Here is a 25,584-nt window from a genome sequence, read left to right as displayed (position 1 = left end):
ATCTAACCATATAGATGGCACTGGCCTTGGCCACATGAGTTCCTATCTGTTCTGAGCTTATCAAGGTTTACCATGAACACATATTTCATATTGTGAAATATTTCTTTTGTCCCCTTGAAATGATCATGTAATTTCCTTCATTGAGATGTTATGTGTACGTTTTTGTGTCCTAATAATATCATCCTTTCCCACTTAGGGAAACCCAGTCTGGCTATCTCTCCTAGGCACTGTTGATTCTGAATGATGCGTCTTATGGGTCTTCCGGGATTTTGATGGGCAGCTGGTACTTTTCCACCCTACAAATGTTTCTGACCAGCACGGGTTTCAGGATTGCTCTGGGCTTGCCTCTTTGCTCTCTTTGTACGAGAATGGTATTATCTATGCCTTGGAAGTCTGGAAAGTCTCATTGAAAAGGACGTTGGCTTCCTTTGTGGATGATTTCTAACTATCATCAATTTTTAGTGGTTATAACATTGGCTTTGTTTGTGCTACAAGAGGTTTTTTTTTTTTTGTTTTGAGGGGTATTTTTTGTTTTGGTTTTTTTGGGGGGCGGGGGTTGGTTTTTAAACTACAGCAAAAGAGAACACACACCTAATGGGCTGCTGGTGATGCCCTTTTGCATCTTTGTGCTGTCTGCAAATTTCCTGTTTCCACGCGCTGCTGGACCACTCTTCAGTTTCTCTTTCTTCCTGCTGTCGGTCTAACCAGAGGCTGTTTACCTTGTCCGTTCTTTCAGAGCGCCCTCTGCATCCCCTGGTTCTGGTTCTCTCTTTTCTTTTGTCTGCTTTGAGTTCAGTGGCTGTTTCTTCATTTCAGTGGGAAACTCGGCTCGTCCACCTTCATCTTCTGTATTTCTGGCTGTGAGTCTCCCTCAGCATGTGAGCTCTGTCATATCATGTTTGCTTTTTTTTTTTTTTTTTTTCCTCTTTCTACCTCAGTACAAGAGTTATTCGGGTTGGGTTTCCTTTTTAGGAAGACATATACACAGAAGGCACACATGTAACCCACGACTTTTCAAAAGCTGAGATCTCTCTGCAGCCGGTATCCAGAGTCGTCACAATGGGAAACTAACACCCCCACGGTGATGGTCCAACCACACGGAACAGAGATGTTGATCTCGTCCTGGTCTCCTGCTTCCTGTGGCTAGACTCAGCAGGGCTGGCGAGAACTGTCAGCAGGGTGTAGCCACTGGAAAGCGTCCATTCTCTATAATCCTTTCTTATTTCTGAACACGCTGGGACTTTTTAATGCATCTTTGTCTTTTCCCTTTGACTTTCTGGCTCAGACAGGCTGTGGCTGAAGCAATGGTCCCTACACACCTACTTGAGAGTGTGTACAGGCTTCCTTTGTTCTGTGGATTCTTGTGTTCCTTGGTTGGGATGCAGCCATTTCCATGTAGCTCAGGCTCATTCATCCGTCTGTCTGGGTCTTCTGTGGCATCCATTCTGATTTTATTTATTGACTTACTTAGTTACCCCAGTAATCATCAAAATGCATTGAAATCTGCTCCTCAGGACAGGTGGATGGGGCTCTTCCTGTAAGGGTGGTGTGTTCCCATGGTTGCAGAGAAAGTGACCACTGAACCTGAAAGGACCCCAAAGAGGGGTTCCCCTGGAGGCTTAGCCTTGTGGGGAGGGGATTTCCTATGGATTCCTATAGAACACCAGTGTGGTTAGCCAGGGTGGAAACAAGAGGCTGGGGGATGTATGTCAGAAGGGGCCCCAGGTCTCTGAGATTCTTCAGTTCCCTGGATGACCAGTGACTTCTTAATGTTCTGCACACAGAACAGTCGGCCCTTCCTACCTTACCCTTATTATGGAGAGGCTCTGCATGTACTGGGAAGTGTTCCCATGTCCACTCCGGGACATATGGCCCTAGCATGAGTCAAGATGTCCAGGGTTTCTATTCTGCTTCAGATTAGCTTTACTCTGGAACCTTTTGCTGGGGCCTGCCAGAAGTCCTAAGCAGTTTTAGGTGATACAGTGACAGAAACACAGGACCCAAGTGTGTGTCCTAGACAGCCTCACTCTGGCTTAGGTACACACCCTCTCTGGAACCTTCTAGCACCAGCTGCTCCCTGCACTGTTCCTCTCTGGCTCTTTGAGATCTGCCACTACAGACAGCCTTGGGTCTTTGGACTATTTCCTGATTGGTCTCACTTTGGACAGAGGTTGGCTGTTGTGACCAGGCTGGTCACCTGATCACCCATGCCACCTGCTGCCCCAGCAACAATAGCTCCACCCCACCTTCAGTATTGTTTAATCCACCCAGACCCTCCTCCTTTCTCCACCTGACCTGGGCTTCTTTTCACTACAGAACCGTCCCACTCGCCATTCTCCACGATCTCCCGACAAAGGACAGACACTAGGGAGCATCTCCCCCAGTGCCCCCCCATCCAGGTATCCACCTTGGACCCTCTGTGTTCCCAACACCATCTAGCCACCCCTTTTGATCCTCTCCTTTTCTGCTACTGAGACCAACTCCCCAACACATGCTCTAGAATCTCCCAGGCTTGTTGTGACCAGTCTTCTCAGAACTGAGTATGGTCAACCCCCTTGTCCAATACCCCAAAAGGCTGCCTAGCTTCCAAAAGTTAACAATCCCCCAGCCTCTGCGCTGTCTCCTTCTCCACATTCAAAGGCCCCTTTTTTTTGCCCTTGTCACTCTGATGGGCTCCTGCGGTACCAGCCAGGATGGCTCAGTACTGTCACCTGTCACTTGCTTGAGACCACAGTCCACACAGAGGCCCATGATGATAGGAGATTATGAGTCGGGGACCTGTGATCGAAGCTGAGATGAAACAGGTATCCTGGTTTTCATCAAGAGGCTGGAGGCCTCTGCAAGCAGGTAGACTTCAGGCTACAGACTTCAGGATGAGTTCAAGGGGAACAAGGAGCTGGGGAGGTGGCAGGGCGGCGAGTGAGCACCCGTTTGAAAGATAAGAAAGCCGATACTCACTGGACAGGAGAGGCAGGTCTACAGTCCCCTCTCCTCACCCGTATTCCCTTCACAGAATGGAACGGACCGATAAGGGCTGGAAAGGCAATATTGGTCAGGGCACTCAGGCTCCCAGCACTGACTGAGAGTGCAGCAGACAAAGGCCCTGAGCAGAGTGCACACAGCATGGGCTGAATCCAGAGCAGGTGCACATGAGACCTGGGCCTAAAAGAACAAAAGACTCCCAATGTAGGAAACCAGCATACAGCCCAAAATAAATGAAGTCCTTTGTACCAACAATTTCAAGGTAGAAATGTAACTTAAGTGTGTATTTGTAATAGCAACAAAACCCACAGGAACCCAGCAATTACGACAGCAGGATTTTTAAGAAATAGAAAAATAAAGTAAATCAACATAACGATTTACTTTGAGACATCTCGTTGTCCCCTTAAATATAGATGGTTATTTGTGAATTAAAAGTTAAAAAAATGAATAAATAAATATTCTGACTACACATCTTGATTTCATTTTGTGCACAGACTAAAAGGGGAGCTAGCAGGGCAGTGGTGGCGCATGCCTTTAATCCCAGCACTCGGGAGGCAGAGGCAGGTGGATCTCTGTGAGTTCGAGGCCAACCTGGTCTACAGAGCTAGTCCAGGACAGACTCCAAAGCTACAGAGAAACCCTTTCTCGAAAAACCACACACACAAAAAAATAATAATAAAAAAAATAAAAGGGGAGCTAGTCCTTCTTGAATAGCATTGACTTCACACACACACACACACACACACCCAGGGGAGGCCTTCCACACTCCTGGTATCCCAGTCTTGTACAGAGCCCGCCCTCACTCTCCTGTGCACAGATAGAGCAATGCCAACTTTCAAACCAAAGAAAACTCTTCTTTCCTCCTGCTCACTTCCTGTTTGTGAGAGCAGGATTTCTATACCTTGGGCATTAGGCCCAGGCAGCATGCCGACCATAGGAATGGCAGACCTGCTGGTCTTGGCAGGGAAAGCAGTCACTTGCAGGGCAGGTACTAACACTCCTTGGTACCACAGGCTCACATCTACTCCCTGGGGGCCACACTGAAGGCTGCCCTGGAGTACGTGGCAGAACCAGAGCTGGAACCCAGGCTGAGCCCAGACCTGGAGGGACTGCTGAGCCAGATGCAGGCAGAGGACCCCAGAGACCGGCCAGACCTGGAGGTAAGCTCCCAGCTAAACATGCACACTGCATGGACACACAGACAGCACAGACCCTGTAACCACACTGGGGTTCCTTGGCTAGAATATGGAGGCACTGCATTCTGTTGAAACAGAGGCCGGTTTCTGCTTTACGTTTTGTAGTAAAAGCTTTCGGGGACAAAACAGTCTTCTTTTTTCTGCCAGGATGTATGCCTTGTTTTTTTTTTGTTTTTTTTTGTTTTTTTTTTTTCAAACGTACCAGAAAGTGCATGTGGGAACAGGTGGCCTGAGCTGGGGGTGATGGGTGCCATCCCAGAACTGTGCAGTTGGGTGGGTCTCAGGAGGACAGGCCTCCTTCTTGGTGAGCTGCACACCTGAGAGGCACCCTGGCACTTGCAGAGCATCATAGCCCTGTGCGAGGATAAGATGCAGCCTACGTCCTCATGCCGCCTGTGCCGTAGTCTCTCAGCCATCGGAAGAAGGGTGCTCTCCATTGAGTCCTTCGGAGCATTCCAGGGTAAGTGCCACCACCTATGGCTACACAATGGATACATGGATACGTATACATTCATACATGTGCACAGGAGCACATATACATCAACACAACCACCCACAGAAGTATGCACATACAGAAACACGAACCCTTCCTCATGTTCACATGTTCTCATACACCGTATAAACACCACACTCACAGTCGCACACTTGTTCAAATCCAGCACATGTGTATCCCATGCAAACAGGCTCACATGTTTATACCATTGCATACATAAATATACAAATGCCTATTTATGGACTGGAGAGATGGCTCAGAGGTTAAGAGCACTGATTGCTCCTCCAAAAGTCCTGAGTTCAATTCCCAGCAACCACACGGTGGCTCACAACCATCTGTAATGAGATCTAGTGCCCTCTTCTGGCCTGCAGACATACAGGCAGACAGAACATTGTATACATACATACATACATACATAAATGCCTATTTATACTACATACTACATTGTAAGTGTGCCCACTAGTCTACACATCCACATTCAAGTACACACCACATACATGTGCACATGTGCATGCTGTGCACACACTGGCATTTTCAATTTCAGCCTTAGTGACTCCAGCCAGCCTTGTCTGGTGCACTTGCCTCACCACATGCAAAGCTGTTGCTGTGTATCTGGAACTTATCACACATAGTCTCAGGACCATGCTGGCCTCCCCAACCAGAGGGCCCTCCCTGACAGGGAAGCAGCAGTGTTTTTTTATAATACCGCAGCCCAAGTGACTGCCAGCATCACCCCAGCAACAGCAGAGGGTAACTTCTGAGTACTGAGTCACAGACAAAATAGTGGGTCAAACAGGCAGCAGAGTCGCTGTGGCAGGTATGCAAAACTTTGTGCCTCAGTGTGTGTGTGTGTGTGTGTGTGTGTGTGCAAGACTGTGTGCTATAGCATGTGTGCAAGACCATGCTGCACGCTGTGTGTGTGGAAGACTGTGTGCCCCATGCCTGCCACCAGATTCCATTTCTCCCCTTAGGGAGTGGCTTGTGTAATCACAATAGAAAAATGAGGAGCTTTGGGATAAAGCAATTAGACAGGCAAGGGCTGATCCCCTGGGAAGCTCAGCCAAGAGGGAGACCCAGAAGCCTCCGTCCAGAGGCTCTAATTGGCTGAGTTATGTGACTGTAGATCCTGGGAACCTCTGGAGCCTATGCTAAGGGGAGGAGTGGGAATCTGGGGATACAGGACAGGTAAGCCTGCCCTGTGAGACTCTGGAGAGGGTTCTGTGGTGATGAGTGGGGCAGAGTCAGGGGTGGCTCTCGGAGTACCACTCTTAGCACAGACTCCTGATCCAAACTGACCTGCAGTAACCATATCCTGCCTCTGTTCAGACCTCAGCGAGAACACATGGAGAGGAAAACCTGCTCCAAGAAATGTGGGACCCAAGAAGGTGCCAGGAGACCTCAGCGCTGATCCAGAGGCACTGTCTTCACCAAGGGGCCTACTCCAGCCTCCTGCCTCCAAAGACGCAGAGCAGGAGGCTGGTCATGGTCCCAGAGCCCCCTCTCCCAAACCACTGCTAGCAGCCCCCATGAGAAATGGTGAGAGCCCAGGACAGGAAGGGCTGGCCAACCTTGTCCTGGATGCCAGGTGCCCCCTGGGCGAGCTGGACAGAGACATCCTCAGGCGAAGCCGGCTGAAAAAAGCTCAGACATTTCCCAGGCTACTTCAGGAAAGCACAGAGGCCAGCACCCTCTGCCTGTCACTGACCAGCTCAAGAAACCAGCTGACCATATCTGAGTTCTTCCCCCCAGACCCCAGGAAGCTCTTCCTGGAGGGGAAAAATGGCCTTTCTGGCTTCAAGGCACAGTCCAAAAGCAGACTTTGGCCAGAGCAGGAGCCTGGAGTCCAGCTGGGTAAGGCACCAGGTGCAGGCCGCAATCCGCATAGGAGTCCAGGAGCCTCAGGACCATGGGAGGCTTCAACTCCTAGCCAGGGACCTGTAGAGTACACGCCTTTGCCCTGCCCTTTAGACCCTGGAGATTCAGACCATGAAGGCCAAATATCTCGGAGTGAAGAGGGGATTCCAGGAGGATCCGGACAGCTGGAAAGTGCAGCCAAAGCACAGGTATGTGAAGTAGGAGGGGGTCAAAGGCTGCTTCTCCTTAGCCTTAATGTGCAGCTCACAGAGGACCTGCCCCGCCCTGCCTTCACTCTTGACCAACAATTGTGTCTTTTGGACTCCATATTTTTGAAGAGAACTTCAAATGCAAATTGGGGGAAGGTCTGGATGTCACCCCCCAGGCATGGGTCCCCAGGTCAGAACCCTCCCTGTGGCCTTTCCAGATGTGCCAGTTTCTCTCTGGACAGCCTAGAAAGCACCAGCTTCCTCAGCCCGCATCCACCCATGTATAGGTGCATCCCCATGGTTCATTATCTTCCCCAACTGAAGTAGACAGCTCCTAGTGATGCTGCTTCAGGAGCCCAATCACTTCCCAAGTCTTACCTCAGACTAGGTTCCATGAGCTTCATACTTCACAATGGATGAAATCCTAGTGCATAGGCCTGCAGGCCAGATCTGGACCACAGCACTGAGTGTGTTTCCCCCTTGGCTGTTCAATAGGTTCCTCAAAGCTCTGTGTCCCCATGTGTTTCTCAGAGTGAGGACACCTGAGCCAGTGGCCCAGTACACACTTGTCTATCAAGAACCATCAGCCCTATTTCCCACCAGGCTTTGTTGCCCTAAAGGATAGAGTGTAAGGCAGGTAACTCTGTGGTATACATTATCATTTGTACACTGATGAGAGCTTGAAGAATTCCCATGGCAAGTGTGGTCACTTAAAGAGATGTCTGGGGTAGGCATGGTGATGTAGATGATCTATGTTGTCTGGGCCTGTGATACTCACATATACTCAGCCACCATCTCAGGATTTCTCCACAGGGTACAGCCGCCTTACAACATCATCTTCTAGATGGATAAACAGAGACTTGGGTACTGGGTAGCCTGTGGTAGCACCGCTAAGGAGAAGAGTTGAAGTCTCTGGCTTGCAACAGAACAGAGCAGACCAGCAAGCCTGGCTTTCACCCTAGCCATCTGGTCAGCCTGCCTCAGAGAGAGTATGCCCAGGACCCTCCAAACCTCAGACTCCTATGTAGGGATGGCCCAGAGCTGGGAGCCCTCACCTTAGTTTCAAGGCTTGTTCCCCAGGATATAGGACACCACCAAAAGCAGAACAAATGAACTGGTAAGCAGAGAGCCACAGACTGAACTGTCTAATATATCAACCCTTCCTGTGCAAAGAGCCAGTGGATAGCATCTCAGGTGAAGGCGACGGCTAATGTGTGTACTTCTATGGTGACCTTGTTCCCAGACCTTCAGGTGGTCTCCACAGGCAGGAGCTGTCTTGTAGGCTCCATTAGTTCTTTTCACTTGAAGATGTGTTAATAGACACGTAATCACAAATTTTACCATCTTAACCACCTCTAAGTGCATGGCCCAGTGTATTAAGGACACTCACATGTCACTATCTCCGGAGGAGCCTTTCTCAACCTGTGTGTCATGACCCCTTGGGGGAGTCAAATGACCCTTTCACAGGGGTTACCTAAGACAATCAGAAAACACAGATATTTACATTATGATTCATAACAGTAGCAAAATTACAGTTATGAAGTAACAAGTAAAATAACTTTATGGTTGGGGGTCACCACAACCTGAGAAACTTTATGAAAGGCTCGCAGCATTAGGAGGGTTGAGAACCAGTGCTCTCGAGGTTTTCCATTTTCTACACCTGAGCTCTGCCTTCAGCAAGCACTGCCTCCCTTCCATCCCTATCCACAGTCTTACCATTTTCTATACTTTACACATACAACCTCATGTGTGAAATCAAATGCTTCTGTTCTGTTGTCTACCTTATTTCATTCCCCATAATGTCCTCAAGATCCATCAATACTCAAACTGCAGCATTTCCTCCTCCTCCTCCTCCTCCTTCCTTCTTCTTCCTCCTCCTCTTTTTTCTTCTTGTCTTACGGTGCCCAAACGGTCCTGGAACTCACTATGGAGCCAAGAATGAGCTTGGGTTCTTGGTGCCCCTGCCTCCACTTCTCAAATGCTGGGATTACATGCGCCACCACACCCAGCTCCTGAACGTTCTACTGCTCTGGGCCGTGCCCTTAGTGCTGCAAGCCGCAAAAATATACAAAGCAGAATCTCAGCTGGTTATGACAAAGCTAATACCTGGAAGAAGCCAAGGGCCTTCCAGAGGTCAAGCTGAGGCTCAAGGAGCCTTGGTGATATTGGCTTTTGATTATCAGTCGTTTTCTGCTCTGAGTTTCTTGTGTGCTATTGTAGCTTTTCCATCATTGATTGGGCACCATTTCCCCTCTGCTAAAGGAACATTTAGATAACCTTGTGCGCTGACAGCTATGTTCAGCCAGAACCCCAGTTCAAGCCTCCCTGTAATTATCGTCATTGGCAGCATCCGGCCAGGTCCATCCCCAGATGGAGAAAAGTACCTTATCAGAGACACCTCTCTACTCTCTAAGAACAGACTTAAGCATCCAGACTACCTGTTTGAGAAGACCTGGCGGATGTGCCAATTAAGCTTAACTTCCTCCTATCCCAAATCTTTCCTCTAGTTCCAGATCTCCCTTTAACTATCACCAGAGGCATCTAGCTGTACATGGGTTGCCTAGCAACTGAGCACACCTTCCCCCACCCTGCAGAAAAGCAGCAGATAGCTTGGACAGATAGGAGCCACAGGAAAAAAGAAGACAGTTTTATTTTTTCCCATTGACCTAGCAACTTATAGATTCTTAACATTTTCTACCAATCACATTTAAGACTATAGTTGAGCACATAAGAGCCCTCTTCTTAAATATTACCTAAATTTAGCCTTTAGTTAATTCATTAGTCACTTCCCTTTTGGGTTGCAAATGATAATTAACAATTACTGCCCCTCTATGTGATTCTTATCACCCCTCTCTGTTGACCCTGGAAACCTAGTGGTCACTGCCTGAGGGAAATTCTTACCTGCCTTTATGACCGCATAGAATTCAAGCCTGGTGACCTTGCTTGACCAGAGGATTGATTGCTATTGTTTGGGTTTATAACTGGATTCCTGGGAGACTTGGGAGGAATGTAGAGACCTAGAATGGAAAGGAATAAGGAGGATTTTGACCAGAGAGAACCTGTAGACGAGATGGAAGATGAGGAAGAGTCAGATGGGGAAGTACTAGCTGGGTAAGAACAAGATGAAAAGGACCTAGATGAGGCAGAATTAAGACGAGAGAATTAAGATAGAACTTAGAGGGAGCAGTAGACAAATACAGAGAGAAATCAGGCAAGAAAGGAGCTAGGCACGAGAACAGAACTGAAGCTGTGTAATAAGGATGTTATGCCAGAGGAATTAAAGCAAGTAGACTATAGAGCTCCGTGTGCTGAGATTCTATTTCCCAAAAATAGTCCTCGCTGTTTGTAGCTCTCTCTCCTGAGCCCCTGGGATGTATAATGTTAAGGCTGGTCCCTCTAATATTATACAAGACCTTAGAAATAGTTAAAACATTAAGTTTTATGCTATGTATTTTAAAACACACACACACACACACACACACACACACACACAGGGAAGTAAAACTCTTCCTTTTAAAGCTTGAACAATACTATAATATTCTGTCCCATGAATGGACCACATTTCTTCTTTCTTTTTTTCCCCCCTTTGGTTTTTTCAGACAGGGTTTCTCTGTGTAGCTTTGTGCCTGTCCTGGAACTCACTCTGTAGACCAGGCTGGCCTCGAACTCACATAGATCCGCCTGGCTCTGCCTCCCTAGTGCTGAGATTAAAGGCGTGCGCCACCACCGCCCGGCTCTTCTTTCTTTTCTTTCTTTTTTTTTTTAACCTTTATTGTAATTGATGTGTATGGACATTTTGCCTGCATGTATGACTATGAGCTACTGTGTAGGTGCTGGGAATTGAAAGGTCCTCTACAAGAGCATCAAGTGATCTTAACCACTGAGCCACCTCTCCAGCTCCTGGACCACATTTCTTCATCCATCCGTGGATATTTGAGCTGCTTTCTCCTTTTTGGATCTGGTGAATGGTGCTGCCTTGAACTGGGTAGTCCACTCCAGTTTCCTTTCAGGTCTTAGGGATAACCCCAAAGTGGAATTGTTGGACCTTAGAGTGATTCCCTGTACTTTGGCTAAGGAACTGCCATCTTTTCCCACGGCAGCTGAACTATTCCACGGGTGAGGGCTCCAGTTTCTCCCCGCACTCACCCACACTCGTTTTGAATTTGGAGAACTTCTCCAGTTCCTTGCATAGGGGATGCTGCATGTGGAAACTGAATCACTAGTCACCTGTCACTCTCCGTGGAAACCCTTCCGTGGCACCAAGTGGACTGAGTGTTCTTATGTGACCGTCTCTTCCACAGGGCCTCTCCCTGCAGGACCTTCTGTCTAAACTAGGCCGGCCCTTCAGGGAGTACGAGCTGTGGGCCCTGTGCCTCTCCTGCCTTAGCACTCTGCAGACACATACGGAGCACCCAGGTGATGAGTCACCCTGCTCTGCCTGAGCCCTGGGCCCAAAGGCTGGGGAGGGAGAGAGGGGAGTAGTAAAATCCGTGCTGTGACCTAGAGGCGGTGGCTCAGTTTGATCCAGCAACGTACCCTAGGGGAAGCACCTGTTAGCACACAAGGGGACCGTGGAGACAATTGCCTAAAATGCAGTTCTAAAGCTAATAACTCCCTCCCCCAGGAGTGAGGGAAGGGCTCAGGATGCTACACTAGTTTGTGACCCTGCATGTTCAACCCTGCTGAATATAAAAATGGACAGTTCATCTGTGCTCTCAAAATGCCATGGGCAGTAATGGAGGTAGCATCTGAGGGGACCAGGCTGCCACCCTCAGAGAAATACTGTCCAGACATAATATGCTGTTAAGCCATGACTCTGAAGAATTTGAAGAGCCCAACCTTCTTCACCCAGGCATTCCCAGGGGCAGAGCAGTGTGGACCGTGTCCCCAATCATCCTCCTGTTTATTCTTAACTTGTTAAGGATGATATGCCCCAACAGTGTTCTCAGGAAGCCTGTTAGGATGGAAGGCCCTCCAGTGCCTGCCCAGTCTTGACAGGTCTCTCTGAGATCTCTGTGTGCCCCGGAGTCCCCTGATGTTGGCGAGGGAGCTGCCCACATGCAATTGCATCCTAGATCTGCTCTGTTGCAGCCCGCCTGTGCCTGGACAACGTGCTGGTGGCTGAGGATGGGACTGTGTTCTTCGGACCACCCCCTGCCAATGGTACACACGGGTCATTCTCGGGGGGGGGGGGGGGGGGGGGGGGGGGGGGGGGGGGGGGGGGGGGGGGGGACTAGAGATGCCTGCCAAGGTGGGAAGGAAAACCAAACTGTGGTTGCTCTTCTAGGCTCCTACAACTCACTCTTCCTGGCTCCCGAGGTGTCTGAAGAGAAATTGGTAACGGAGAAGGTAAGCGAATCACCTCTCGCACCATCCGCGCCCTTTGCTCAGTTGGTCGCAGTACCAGATGGCCCAAACGCGGCACCCACCTCACGTGTGGGGCTGCTGTGGCGACATTCACTGCAGTCCTCTGAGAGTGCCTTGGGACCCTGGGCGGGACACACTCCTATCCCTAGGGCCTAGACCCCGCTGCCACTAACAGGCTAACAGGCTTTTATAAACTTTAAATGAAATTAACTAAATTACGCTCAGAACCTGGTGCAAACCGCCACCCTGGAGACCTGATTAGCTGATCCTCCTGGCTTTGGCTCAGCTGGTACTCGGCCAGGCGGGGACCAGGTCTCTTGAAGGGACGCGGGGAAGGACAATGTAGAGGGCGGAGCCTTGAGGGGGCAGGGCGGAAAGGTTTTGGGGAAGGAGTGAGGGAGCAGGGTGGTACCAGAGAGGACAGAGCAAGCACAGTGGTTTTTCAACCTCACGTGCTGGACCCTGCTGCTAGAGAAATAGGCCCTGGGAAACTCCGCAGAGGCAAACGGAGCCTTCCCGAGACCAGGCTTTCTAGCCAGAGGGTCCGGAAAGAGACGCCCTGCCTGCCTGCCTGCCTGTGCCTTCTGCTTATGCAATGCACAAGGGGCCCTCTGGCCGGCTGAGACCGAGAGCTACAGAGGTGCGTTGGCCTTGACTGCTGATGTTGAGCATCCACCCACGACAGCTGCGGGGGAGCTAGACCCATAGCCATTTGGACAAGAAAAAGAATTGAGACCAAAAAATTGAACATGCTTGCCTGAGGAGCTTGCCCTAGAAAATCAAGCATTCGTGTCATCAGAATTCTGGAAGGAAAGAAAGCGATGGGTGAGGCAGAAGAGAGTAATCATGTAATGAATGAAAAACACCCAATTATGGCAAAACACATAAGCCTACACATTCAAGAAACGGGAAAGAAAAAGGAGATAAACTTGAAGAAACCAAACGTCAAGTTATAGTAAAACCTCTGAAAGCTGAAATCAAAAGAGAAAAGAGAAACGGTTTATCTATGTGCAGGGGAAACAGTTCAAATGGCAGCGAGTTCTTTCCGGATGACCTTTCACCTGGAGTCTTCTGTTTTGCAAAAGACCTTTTTTTTTGGTTTTTGGTGCCTGTCCTGGAACTCGCTCTGTAGACCAGGCTGGCTGGCCTTGAACTCACAGAGATCCACCTACCTCTGACTCACGAGTGCTGGGATTAAAGGGGTGCACCACCACCACCCGGCTCAAAAGACCTTTGTATCAAGATGCTCTCAGGAAGAAAAAAAAAAAAGAACTAAAAATGTATCATAGGTAGTAATCGTGCTGTACTTCTTTTTTTAGGTTTTTCAAGACAGGGTTTCTCAGTGTAACTTTGGTGCCTGTCCTGGAACTCGCTCTGTAGACCAGGCTTGCCTCGAACTCACAGAGATCCACCTGCCTCTGCCTACTGAGTGCTGGGATTAAAGGTGTGTGCCACCACTGCTGGGTTCGTGCTGTACTTCTAAGCAGCATAAAGACTGGGCTGGCAAGATGGTTCAGCACTTGCTGAACAAGCCTAACAGTGCCAATTCAAGCCCCAGAACTCAGGGACTCTGGAGAAAACTGACAGCAGAGTTGTCCTCTGACTTCCATCCACACACTATGGCAGGCACTCGTCCACACACACCATCAACACACACAATAATAATAAAGTGGGTTTTTGTTTGTTTGTAAGTATGAAGACTGGGTTGACGAGATGGCTCAGTGGTTCAGAGAGTGTGCTGCCCTTGCAGAGAGAGTATCAGAGTTCTATTCCCAGCAGCCCCAGAAGTGGCTTGTCCTTTAACTCCAGTTCCAGGGCATTTGATAACCTCTTCTGGCTTCATCAGGCACTGCATTTATGTGTGCAAACACACCTTCACACACACACACACACACACACACACACACACACACACACACACACAAATATTAAAAAAAGCACAAAAACTATAGCTGAAGAAATAAGACTGTAGACGGCACTGTTTATGTAGAATCCTAAGGAATCTACTATTAAAACAAAAAACCCTCCTAAAACTTAGAAGTGAGTTTTGCAAGGTCACAGGATACAAGATAAACATTCAAAGGTAATTATAGGGATGGAGAAATGGCACAGCAGTTGAGAGCACTAGCAGTCCTTGCAAAAGACCCAGACTTAATTCCCAGCATTCAAATGGCAGCTCACAACCACCTGTAACTCCAATTCCAGGGAATCCAGTGCTCTCTTCTGGCCTTAGGAGGCATTAGACATTCATGTGGTATACATACATACATACATACATACATACATACATACATGCAGGCAAATCACTCATACACATCAAATTAAAAATAAATATTTTAAATGTCAAAAAAGGCTTAATTTTTTAACTTTTGTAAACACTGAACTGGCAATTTCCCAATCACATGGCTTCAGTTGGCTGTGGACTTTGCTCTTGGACTGTCTGTAACCTGACTGTCTGGAATATCCCAACTATTCATTAGTGAGCCCATGGCAGCTAGAGGTTGGCTGTGTAAGAGTATTTGAATCGTGGGAATTATAAATGTCATACATTGTGGCTCAACTACTGTTTGGTTTATCAGCCAGACTATTATGGTTTGAATGTGAAGTGTCTTCCACAAACTGGTGTGTTAAAACACTTGTCCCAGGTGGTGCTGTTTGGAGAGGTCCTTGAAACTTTCAGGGCTGGAGTCTGGCTGGGGGCAGGGGTGGAGTGTGGCTGGGGGAAGTAAGTCACTGGAGACAGGTCCTCAGGGCTGTCCATACTTTTTCCTGGCCACTATAATACGACTGCTTTGTCCCACATTACCACCTCAGCCAAGGCAGACTAACACCTCTGCAGCTGTGAGCTTAAATAAACACCTTCTCCTTTAAGTTGTGTATGTCAAGTACTTATTTTATCATAGTAACTTTAAAAAACAAAACAAACAAACAAAAAACTGGTGCAGGCTGGAGGGATGCCGCAGGTTAAGAGCACCGGCTACTCTTCTAGCACCCTAGGTTCAATTCCCAGCACCCACATGACAGTTCACAGCCATCTGTAACTCTAGTCCCAGGAGATCTGACATCTCCTTCTGGCCTCGGGGGGCCCTGCACTCTCATGGTGCACAGGCAAAAACAACAAAATCCATTCACATAAAGTTTTGAAAGTTAACCTAACACTGGTGCCAGAGAATGTGAGGGGTGTTGCTCTCACTGCCTGGGAAAATGGTTCTAAAGCCTTGGGAATGGTTTGTGGACATTTGGAAACATAGAATGAAGCAGACTAGAGAAGCTCTAGAAGGCTGTAAGCAGAGCTCAAAGGGTAATTCTGGTGAAAGCTCCACACACTAGCAAGACAGAGGTAGTGTGCCTTTTATCCCAGCATTCTGGAGGCAGAGGCAGGTGGATCTCTGAGTTCGAGGCCAGCCTGGTCTACAGAGTGAGTTCCAGGACAGCCAGAGCTACACAGAGAAACCCTGTATGGAAAAAGCAAAAAAAGGGAGAAGGAAGGGGGAGGTGGCGGGGAGAAGGAAGTTAATTTAAAATGCTGATGAAATGCAACCAGAAAAGGCTGGGTGCATATGGTTTCAAGGGGGAAGAAGACCACTGGGAATTGGACTGGAAGCCACTTGTGTTCCATTCTGGCAAATCACTTCGGCAAGAGAGTGAATTGAAAAGTAATGGACTAATTACTTCTGTGGGGGAAATTTCAAGACACCACTAGTTTAGATTGTGGCAATGACTCTTGTTGACTGATTTTAGCTAGAATTTACAGTGAGAATTGGGATCAAAAAGTACAGTGGAAAGGTTTGAGACATTTGCAGTTTGCCCCTAGTAGAAGCTTCTGGAAAGATGGGGCCAAGGAAAGAGATTGCCGAACCAATTACAACCATTAAAAAGAAGACAAACACTGGAGCTGGGACAATGGGGACATGCCTGGAGGGAATCTCAGGAATGGCGGGACTCCTCCCACTCGGACCAATTGTAAAGGCTTTTGTAAGACCTCTCCTGTAAGGACAAAGTGTTTCCCTGGTACTCCTTTGGTGGAGCTCAGCCTTCCAGACTCGCATGGTCCAAGTGAGTTCGGCTACTGCTCCTGCGGACAGCAAGTCTGGCGTCATCCACAGAATGCTGGTTCCCCGCCCAACCCCCACCCTGCAGAGAGCGCAGTTACAAGGGCCCTGGAGGATCAAGGGAAAGCAAGGCAAACAAAGTCAGGCAGGTCCCCGGACGGGATGGATGCTTAAAGCTGTGAGAGTAAAGCCTGAACTGCAGGGGAAAACGCTGGCATGTCGGTGATGTCAGACATGTATAATGTCCCTTTTTCTTGTTTTTCTCAGGTGTTGATCACAGCAATGATAAAAAACAGCTAATCGGTTAGCAAAACTTACTGCACTGTGTGGCCTAGGAGCTAAAAAAAAAAAAAAAACTTCCTCCACTCAAGAGTTTTAGTTTTATCTGATTGTTTTGAAATTGGGTCGCCCAGGCTGGCCTTCAACTCTCTGAAATCTTCCTGCCTCAGCCTCCAAAGTGCTAGAATTAAAGGTGTATGTCACTATCCACTATTATGCTTCACACTGATGTTACTTATTAAGAAAAGGGCTGGAGTGGTGTACGCCTTTAATCCCAGCACTCAGGAGGCAGAGATAAGGACTCTGTGAGTTCAAGGCCAACCTGGTCCTCAGAGAGAGTTCCAGTAAAGCCAGGGCTACAGAGAGAAACCCTAACTCAAAACAAAAAAGAAAAGAGCGAAGAAAATATCCCAGGCACATGTGAGGAGCATGCGTTTGCCAAAGGCTGCTACAGATGATTCAGGAGAGCAAAAACTAAGGAGAGCATCCAGTATGAGCCACTGACTACCTGAGAGAACATCTTAAACCCTGTGCTATGCACCCTTCTATCAGAGAGACAGAGTGAGTGACCGCTCTGTGAACTGTTAAGCATTTGGCAGCACACTGTTAACTGGGAAGGAGTCCCAGCTGGGCAGTTTCTAGGTGATAGATAAGCAACTGGTCCTCAAACTACTGAGTTTTTGTCCTCATGAGGAAGGAGACTGCATGTCCTACTGGGACCTGCAGTGTCTAAAACCCAAACAGAATGGGGGAGGAAGCCTGGTTCTGTGAAACATGTAGATCTCCCAGGCTGTGACCCTGGCCTCCAGGTAACTAGGCAAGGAGGAGCCCCAGGCACTGATTGAGCAGGCTACTGATCTGAGGGACTGTGTCCTGGGGTGGGGGCAGCCAGGCCTGGTGATCTCCTCAGCCCCACTGTTACTACCTCTTTCTCCTCTGTCCCTCCATCATCCAGGCCTCTGTATACTGTGTGGCTGCAGTTCTGTGGACGGCAGCCAAGTTCAGTGTACCCCGAGACCATAAACTGGCCCTGCCACGCAGGCTCAAGACACTCCTTCTGGATATGGCCAGACGCCATGCCTCGGAACGGCCATCTGCAGCCGAGGCCATCAAGGTAACTGCTATGATCAGGCCTTTTCACAGTCTCAAGGGTTAGGGTGGGGGACAGTAGGGAGTTCATGGCCACGGCCTGGGATGCTGACGCTGATAACCACCATTGTCCACAGAATGCCTCTCACCTGTATAGGCAGCATGCTAAGGATTGCCACATCTTGTATGTGATCCTGATCCAGCCCTGCTGTGACTCTGTCATCCCACCCTCTTTCCCAGTGCCTGCCACTCAACTCCCCAGTATCAGGCAGCCCATGGCACCCCCAGAGTCCCTGTTATCTGAGACTCTAGCTCTTCAGTTTTATTCACAGCTGTGACAGGAAATCTGGACACCAGGCTGCCCAAGACTAGGATTACACAGAAAAGCACTGAAGGTCTCAGTCACAAATGTTCCCTACAGAATCAGGAGAAATGGGGCAGGCGCCACAGAGCCAAGGCCTGCCCTGCTGGACTAGCCTGGAGGGATGTCTCCTTTATTTCAGGTGTGCAGCAGCTACCTCCTTCAGCGAGGCATGGACAGCAGCAAGATTCTAGCCCACCTGCGGGCATCCACCTGCAAGGCAAGACAATGCTTCCCAAACCTCACAAAGGACTCCTTCCTGCCCTCACTTGCACTCACAGGGACCACCTCCCTGCTTGTCTCCAGCTGCCTTGTAGACTTAGAGGGAATCCAGGGAAGAGGCAGTGACCAGCCAGCAGCCTTCCCAGCAGACCTGTTCCCTGCACAGTGCAGGCACTTTATCAGGAAGACTGCCCCCTCTGTAGTCCCCCTACAACCTTTACATAGGGACCTGTAAGCCCCTAACTGGGAGGGAGATCCAGAAGGGGTCCGGTCCTGAGGACTACAGGTAGCAGTGGGCAGGAACACTGGGCTCTCCGGCAGGCTTTGGGGGTTGGTTCACCATCTTCACGTTACCTAGAAACCCACCACAGCTTCACTGAAAGGGCCTCCGTGGCTCTGCCTCTGCCTGTGCCAGCTCCCCCAAGCCACAGAAATCTCCTTGAACTAGCCAGGAGGCCGTGTCTGGTGCCTGTAAAGCATATATCCATACTATGCCTCCTCAGCCCCAGTTGGCCCCAACTGACCATTTATGACCTTCCACCCCAGGTTCACCCAGAGGAAGAGACCATCGGTCTCCAAAATGCCTTCTCAGTGGTTGAACTGAAACCTCCCATGGAGCCTGCTCCTGAGAGTAGTCCAGGTAGGCCTGCCCAAGCCTTCCCACTCATTGGCCCCTGTATCCTTTAGCCACAGCTGACCCCTGTCCTCCATCGTAGTCCTGCCCCGAGTGGACAGTTGCAACACATTTCACCCATAAGGCAGGAAGATCAGGTCAAAGCATGCTGCTGTCCACCCTTGGCCTAAGCCTTTTCTTCCCTTACTGAAGACTGGCACCTGCAGGTGCTCTCTGTGCAGCTAGCCCCAACCTTCCTTCCGCAGTCCACATCATCATCTATCTGTAAGCCAGTGGATAAGAGACCCCACCTTAGCAGCATCACAGCCTCCTGGCTATGGCCCTGTCTCCTCACTATAGCTCTTCGCAGGCACTGTTACACACACCTTTAGGCTCCAGGGCTAAGCCTAACATAGGACAGCCTATGGACATCTGTGGTTCCCGGCTGCAGGGTCACTCAAAGGTATCTGCTGATTCCCCCCGCCCCCAACACACACACACATACACACACACACACACACACACACACACACACATACACACACACACACACACACACACACACACACACACACACACACACACTGCTCCTTCTCCTGTCCCCCAACTACCTGCTGTCCCTAGGCTTCCTACAGGTCAGCAGTGATACCAAGCTTGTCGCTGTCCCAGGGCCTGTGCCTAGTCTACCCCCCTGCTGCAAAGAAGCCCGTGAGCTGCCAGCAGCCTTCACCTCTGAGGCCACTCACTTTAAGCCCATAGTCCTGGCTCAGGACACGGGTGTTGCCAGGTGAGTGTCCCCACTCCCTGCTAGCAGTGGTCCCAGGCATAGGTGGCCCCTCCTGAGTTCTCATCTCTCTCCACAGAGACCAGTTTGCCTTGTCCTCAGAACCAAATGAGAAGCCCAAAGTTGGAAATGGTCAGCTGGACAGTGAGGGGACAAGAAAACAGGCATCCCAGGAGCATGACGAGGACACTGACCTGAAAACGGCTGACCAGCTACCACCTGGTCTGGAGCTGCAGGGAGCAACTCCAGACCCTGCTGGTGACTCAGTGCCCCACAGATCAGCCAAGGAGTGCTCCTGCCCACATGGCCCTTCTTTGGCCACCCAGCAAAAAGGAACATCAGGGACACCCAGCTCTCCTGCCTCTTCCCTGCCCCCTGAGCACAGGCCAGATGGTCAGGGTCCACTAGGAGTCACTCTGCCCTCAGGGTCCACCTCAGCCAGCCAAGGCCCTCAACACCCTGGTAAACCACCCAGAGGCAAGGCGGCAGTCAGTTCCGGCAGCCCTAGGGGCCCAGATGGTCATCCTGAGAAGCCTCGGCCAGCAGATCGCAAGCTCTGTCCATCCAGTGTGGATACCTCATCACCCCCTAAGATGACAGCCAGCCCCTCACTGCAGGAAGCCATGCGGCTCATCCAGGAGGAGTTTGCCTTCGATGGCTACCTGGACAACGGGCTAGAGGCCCTGATCATGGGTATGAAAGCCACTCTGGAAGCCCAAGACAAGGGGGAGGTTGAGGGAGGCAGACCCAGTCCAGAGAGCATCAGTATGACGGGGACTCAGGGGTCCACACATCTGTCCTGCTGAGGTCAGTCAGGACAAACAAGGGCAGCTTCCAGCTTCTATCATGTAGGAAGAGAGCCTTGGAGCCCATACCCCTCCAACCCCAAAGCCCTGAGACCACCTCCCAGTGATCCAGTGCAAGGGAACCAGAAAGCTTCCTGTGTGTAACCTGACCCATCCTTTGCAAACTAGGGGAGTATATTTATGCCTTGAAAGACCTCACCTTTGCCACCTTCTGTGGTGCCATATCTGAGAAGTTCTGTGACCTGTACTGGGATGAGCAGTTACTGCAGAACCTCTTCAAGGTGGTCAATGGGCCAGCCTCACCCTCTGAAAGGTCAGTATCTGGACCCAGTCTTCCCCTTCCAGAGTTCTGGGCAGACCAAGCTACCAAACCCTGTTGGCTCAGTCCTGATGGCCACCTCATTCACTCTGGCTGCCCCAGAACAGCCCAGAGCAACTCTATGGTGCTGCATGTGTTTGTTGCTGGTGTTCATGGTTGGGGACAGGGGCAGGAAGGGAAGGAGCCACTGGTGACTGGAAGTTCTACCTTTTAACAGTAAGATTGCAGTAAATAGCCAGGCATGGCAGTATACATTTGTAATTCTAGTACTTGGAAGACAGAGGCGTGAGCATTGCCGTAGTTTGGAGCCAATGGAGTTTACATATTGAGTTCCAGGTCAGCCACGGTCATATAGTGAGACCCTGTTTCAAAAAAATATATAAACAAACAAACAAATAACCACAGGCCAACACAGCTTGCCCTATCCTGAACCCAACCCATAAGCATTTACACAGCTCTGAAAAGGGTCTCTGGACTATACCCAACATCTTTCAAGTGGGGTACTATGGAGCCAGTGCCCAGGGGTTCCAACACCAGGGGAGGACAGGGTCCCATCCTATTCCAGCATGCTCAGATGACTTTCCAAGCTGGTGTCTGTCTGCACAGGCCTCAGGCCTCATTCCAATGGGGGCTGACTGCTGTTCTCATTACTAGCACTTCTGAGGAGCCTGGATCCCAGCCAGAACACTCACCCAGCAGATGCTCAGTGTCAAGCAAAAGGCCCTCACTGCATGGACTCGGTAAGAGACATGGCCTGCATCGGGAAGACAGGCAAGAACTCTTCTCAGTAGGGTCCCCTGGATAGCTGCAGGAACACATCTACTGCCAAGGACAGCCCCTGTACTGGGAAACAGACCTTGGGGCCTGGGCTGTCGGGGGAAGTTTCCCATCTTTGCACTAGCCAGCATGATACTGGCTGTTCACATCTCCTCTGACAGTAGAAGCCACTTAAATACCAGAGCTGGCCTTCTAGAGTGTTAGCCAGAACCCAGATCAACTTAAAACTCAAAGAGCTGGGCCTAGGGGCACACGCCTTTAACCCAGCACTTGGGAGGCAGAGGCAGGATGATCTCTGTGAGTTCAAGGCCAGCCTGCTCTACATAGCAAGGTCCAGGACAGTTAGGACTACATAGAGAGACCCTGTCTCAAAAAAAAAAAAAAAAAAAAAGCCAAAGACCTCAATAGTCAGTCTGAGGAAGAAAGGCAAGCCAACCATGTTGGGGTCCCTAGGGACAAGTGCAGGGCTGGTATCACCTGGGTCTGTCTACTAACTGTGATAAGACCATGGTGGTGGCTTCATCCCTATTTAAGTAAATCAAGGAGCAGGTGGTGATCGTGTCTTGGGCACGAAGTCTACCTGCTCCTGCATGGCCAAGGAGCCAGAAGGCTGCTCACACAGAGAGAAGCTTCTGGAGTTGCCAGAGTTTCCAGTACCCTGACAGGTTTGTATGTGAAATGTATGTGTGTGGCTGAACTAGGTTTGATTTTTAAATGATCCAGAAGATCAGATAGGACTAGAGGGAACATGTCTGGTTGGGATCAGTTCTGGGGAAGGAGAAAGTCCAAGTCCAGAGAAGTTTGAAGCAGGGTGAGTACCTGAGGGAGCTGGCCCTGGCTAAGCCTGTTTCTCTACAAGCACTTTGGTGTTCCCCAGGTCCCCCTCTGGTTCCACCTAGCACATAGTTGTGGCCAGAGTCCTTCATGAAGGTGTCTGGGTTTCCTCCACAGTTGAAGGCGGCAGTGAACTACCCACTAACCATTATCTTTCTCTCAAGGCAAGGCGAAAGTGGGCAGTGGGGGGCCCTGCTCACCCACAGCACTATCGGATATAGACTCCAACACGCTCTCTCAGGGAAACTTTGAGGTTGGATTTCGGTCTCAGAAGTCAATAAAAGCCACCCGAGAGCAACAACCAGAGGCTGAAGTGGATGGGCAGCCAGGCCCAAGCCAGGAGCCAACCAGCAATGCCTCCGACATGGTGGCCCGGCTAGCCAAGTCTGAGGACGGTGGTCCAGCTGTGTCCCCAGGGGCAGCCGATTTCCAGAACTGCAGCCCTGGCTGGTCCAGTGCCTTCTATGAAGCTGACTGCTTTGGAGCCGATGTCTACAACTATGTGAAGGATCTGGAGAGGCAGAAGGCCAATGGGCACACAGAACTGGAAGCCCAGAGTCCAGTGAGTCCAGGGAATTTACCCAGTGCTGGTGGGGAGGGCATTTGTGGCCTTAGGAGCACCATGGGCAAGGAGGCTTTTGCTTCCAGGCCACCTAGGCCTAATGACAAGACTCTGAGAACACCCTCTCCAGGCTGTATCTACTCTATCACTCTGGTGGCCTGACTCCCTTTAGCCTACATTAGAGGTTCTATACTGTGGACACATGTTTCCACAGCTGGGAAGTAGAGAATGATTTTTCTTTCTCAATAGCTGTGTCTGTGGCTCCCGGATGACACTACTCAGGGAGGGGGGGGTCACTTGGTCTTTGTGAGTACGATAAATGTTGGGTTAAGTCTCCTGCAGATGGTGGCAGGTACAAGAATCTCTTCCGTATGGGGTCTTGACCCTAGGTGAGAGAAAACATCAGAGGCATCATACCTGCAGCAAGTTCAGGCTGGACTTGGGGTCGGGGTGGACTAGCAAGGGTTTCTCTGGCAGGTAGCACCAGGAAAGGCCTGGCCAATAGGGAGAAAGGATCCTGATGTTAGCAGCCTGGCCAGCACGGCATATAAAAGAACTCTGATGGCCCTGGAGGTGCTGCATGTGCAGGCAGGCCCGTTGCTGGGAGGAGGGAGGGAGGGTCCGTAGCCTGAGCATGGTTATATAGGCGGTGGATGTGAATACAGGCATCTCCACACTTCAGACAGGCAGTCCCTGCCCCCCAGCATTCTGGCCTGGTTCTAGGCCTTGCTTCTCCTGCTGATCAAAGAGGCCTTGCTTTTCGACATTTAGGGGAGTGCTGTGGTTCAGTTCATCTTCATCTTTTTTTTTTTTCTACAATTTTTGGTTACTCCACTTCCTTCTGATTGTTGTTTTATATGTATATCCAATCAATATTCATCAGCCTTTTCCCAACTAAACCCAGTAGCCCTCCTGCTTAAATTATTCCTTAAATCCCTCCCCCCCCCCCCGCCCCAACACACATACACACACAAGGAACCAAAGTTTTTTAAAATTTTGTAACAAATTCAGGGTCAGATGTGGTCATAGGCAGAAGCTGAACTTATACTGCCCTCACTACTTAACTTCGATCTTGTGACCTGGTCAGCCTGTGCATCTATCACAGTCTGAGTGTCACAGGGAAGCCAACATTTTCATTGTCTTCTCCAGCATCCTGTATGTTGCGTGATTTTTAGGTCATGTATATTTCTCTAAAAATTACTCAAAACAGTCCTCAGAGAACCTGATTGCCATCAATATCAAGCAAAGTGATACTAACAAATGTTAAAATGAACTACAATCCAAGGTTCTTGACACCAACTTCCGTGAGTTCATACGAGCCTCCTCTGGTTCCCTAATGCCTCAGTGCTCACAAACCATCCCTAGCAGGGTATGGGGATCACAGCAGTGTATGAGTGGACAGCTATGGAGACCCTCAGACCTCAGGCCCCATTCAAACCAACAGACAGCAGATTACAACTTGGAACAGGAACTCACCCTCCTGCACTGCTCTGAATCTTCATAGTCCTTCATTGACCAGATGTCCTAGATGTCCACCAGCCACTGGTAGCTACTGATTATTCAAACAGTGGCCCACATGACTGAGAAAGTGACATTGTCATCTTAGTTTTACTAATCTGGACATCCCTCCAGGTGGGGAGCCCAGGTACACAGGGTGGGTAGCTCATAGTGCATCCCAAACCTGGCACTGATCCATGCTCACAGGAGAAACTGGCTGGCTGTCCATCCAGTAGAAACCAGATTTGTAGCCAAGATATCTGATGCCAGAGCCCAGATTCTTCTCTGGAACCTGACATCGAAACTAGTGTCCCAGCAGTTTTGGACAGCTAGAGAAGCATTTAGCTGGCTTTCTTATCAAGAACAGGCCTTAAATGGAGACCTTGTGTAGTTCAAGCCAGTTTTCTCCAGTTTCTTTCTGTGGATTCACACCATTCACCAGGCAAGGGTGAGCCCTGGCTAAGTAGATTCACACTCTGTCAGCAGTTCACTGGAGCAGGACCCAGAGGTCCTAAGCTTCCTGGCTTCACGGTGAAACCACAAAGCATATACATTCTGCTGAAGCTGTGTGCCTTCCACGGCTTCCCAGAGCCTGGACAGCACAGCTGCCAGGAAGAGCTGAGGTAAACCCTGTCACACGGCCCAGCCAACCTCCACAGTCCAGCTAGTGGGCTCCTGAAGCAAGACTGAGGGGTGGTCATCTGCACATTAAAGAAATTTACACGACCAGGCTTCTTAAAGCCTAACTTAAAAAGAAAGACACAGTGACCATCCCTGTCTGCTTCCTGACTGTGGATGCAATGTGACCAGTTACATCTTACCCTTACCATCAAACCTTCCCTACCGTGATGGACATATACCCTGGAAGAGTAAACCAAAATAAACTTTCAAAAAGGAGGAAAGGGGAAGGAGAAAGGGAGGAAGGGAGGAGAGAAAGGAGGGAAGAAAGGAGGCGGGCTATGGACCAGCCAAGCATGTGGTACACACCTGTAATTCCAGCACAGGGACGCTAAGACAGGAAGATTGTGAGTGCAAAGTGTTGGTGAACTATACAGAGTGAGTTCTACACCAGCCTAAGAGACATAATGAGACCCTGTCTCAAAGAGCAGAGAAAAGAGAATGTGGCTAAAAGCCCGAAGGGAACCATTCAAGGAAGGTATGCAGCCCTGGGGTAGATTCTCCTCTCTCCCCACAGTGCCTTCAGGCACATGGAGGTTAGAGGTCCTGCAGCCTGTGGATTCACACAGGGAGCAGACGTCAGAGCCGCAGCTCACTTCCATGAGGTACA

General features: G+C 49.8%; 1 protein-coding gene across 3 annotated transcripts in view; it reads left to right on the top strand.

The window, feature by feature from the left end:
• The window catches only part of Kndc1 (kinase non-catalytic C-lobe domain containing 1), a 49,924-nt gene that overhangs the window by 9,059 nt on the left and 15,281 nt on the right, over positions 1-25,584 (top strand). The window contains exons 4-18 of one of the 3 annotated variants that reach the window (XM_052761687.1): positions 3,996-4,142; positions 4,521-4,638; positions 5,998-6,522; positions 6,640-6,734; positions 11,036-11,150; positions 11,826-11,897; positions 12,022-12,083; positions 17,388-17,546; positions 18,025-18,102; positions 18,651-18,744; positions 19,342-19,504; positions 19,581-20,194; positions 20,476-20,620; positions 21,281-21,366; positions 22,402-22,799. In XM_052761687.1, coding sequence (XP_052617647.1) covers positions 3,996-4,142; positions 4,521-4,638; positions 5,998-6,522; positions 6,640-6,734; positions 11,036-11,150; positions 11,826-11,897; positions 12,022-12,083; positions 17,388-17,546; positions 18,025-18,102; positions 18,651-18,744; positions 19,342-19,504; positions 19,581-20,194; positions 20,476-20,620; positions 21,281-21,366; positions 22,402-22,799 — 2,871 coding nt within the window. Of the gene's footprint in view, positions 1-3,995; positions 4,143-4,520; positions 4,639-5,997; positions 6,735-11,035; positions 11,151-11,825; positions 11,898-12,021; positions 12,084-17,387; positions 17,547-18,024; positions 18,103-18,650; positions 18,745-19,341; positions 19,505-19,580; positions 20,195-20,475; positions 20,621-21,280; positions 21,367-22,401; positions 22,800-25,584 lie in introns of all 3 variants that reach the window. The other 2 variants (XM_052761686.1, XM_052761685.1) reach the window with 2 other exon arrangements.

Source organism: Peromyscus californicus, unplaced genomic scaffold, assembly GCF_007827085.1.
Source record: "Peromyscus californicus insignis strain IS unplaced genomic scaffold, ASM782708v3 Scaffold_4__1_contigs__length_199733344, whole genome shotgun sequence".
In the NCBI taxonomy this organism is placed as follows: Eukaryota; Metazoa; Chordata; class Mammalia; order Rodentia; family Cricetidae; genus Peromyscus; species Peromyscus californicus.
This window is presented reverse-complemented; position numbering and strand designations above follow the sequence as displayed.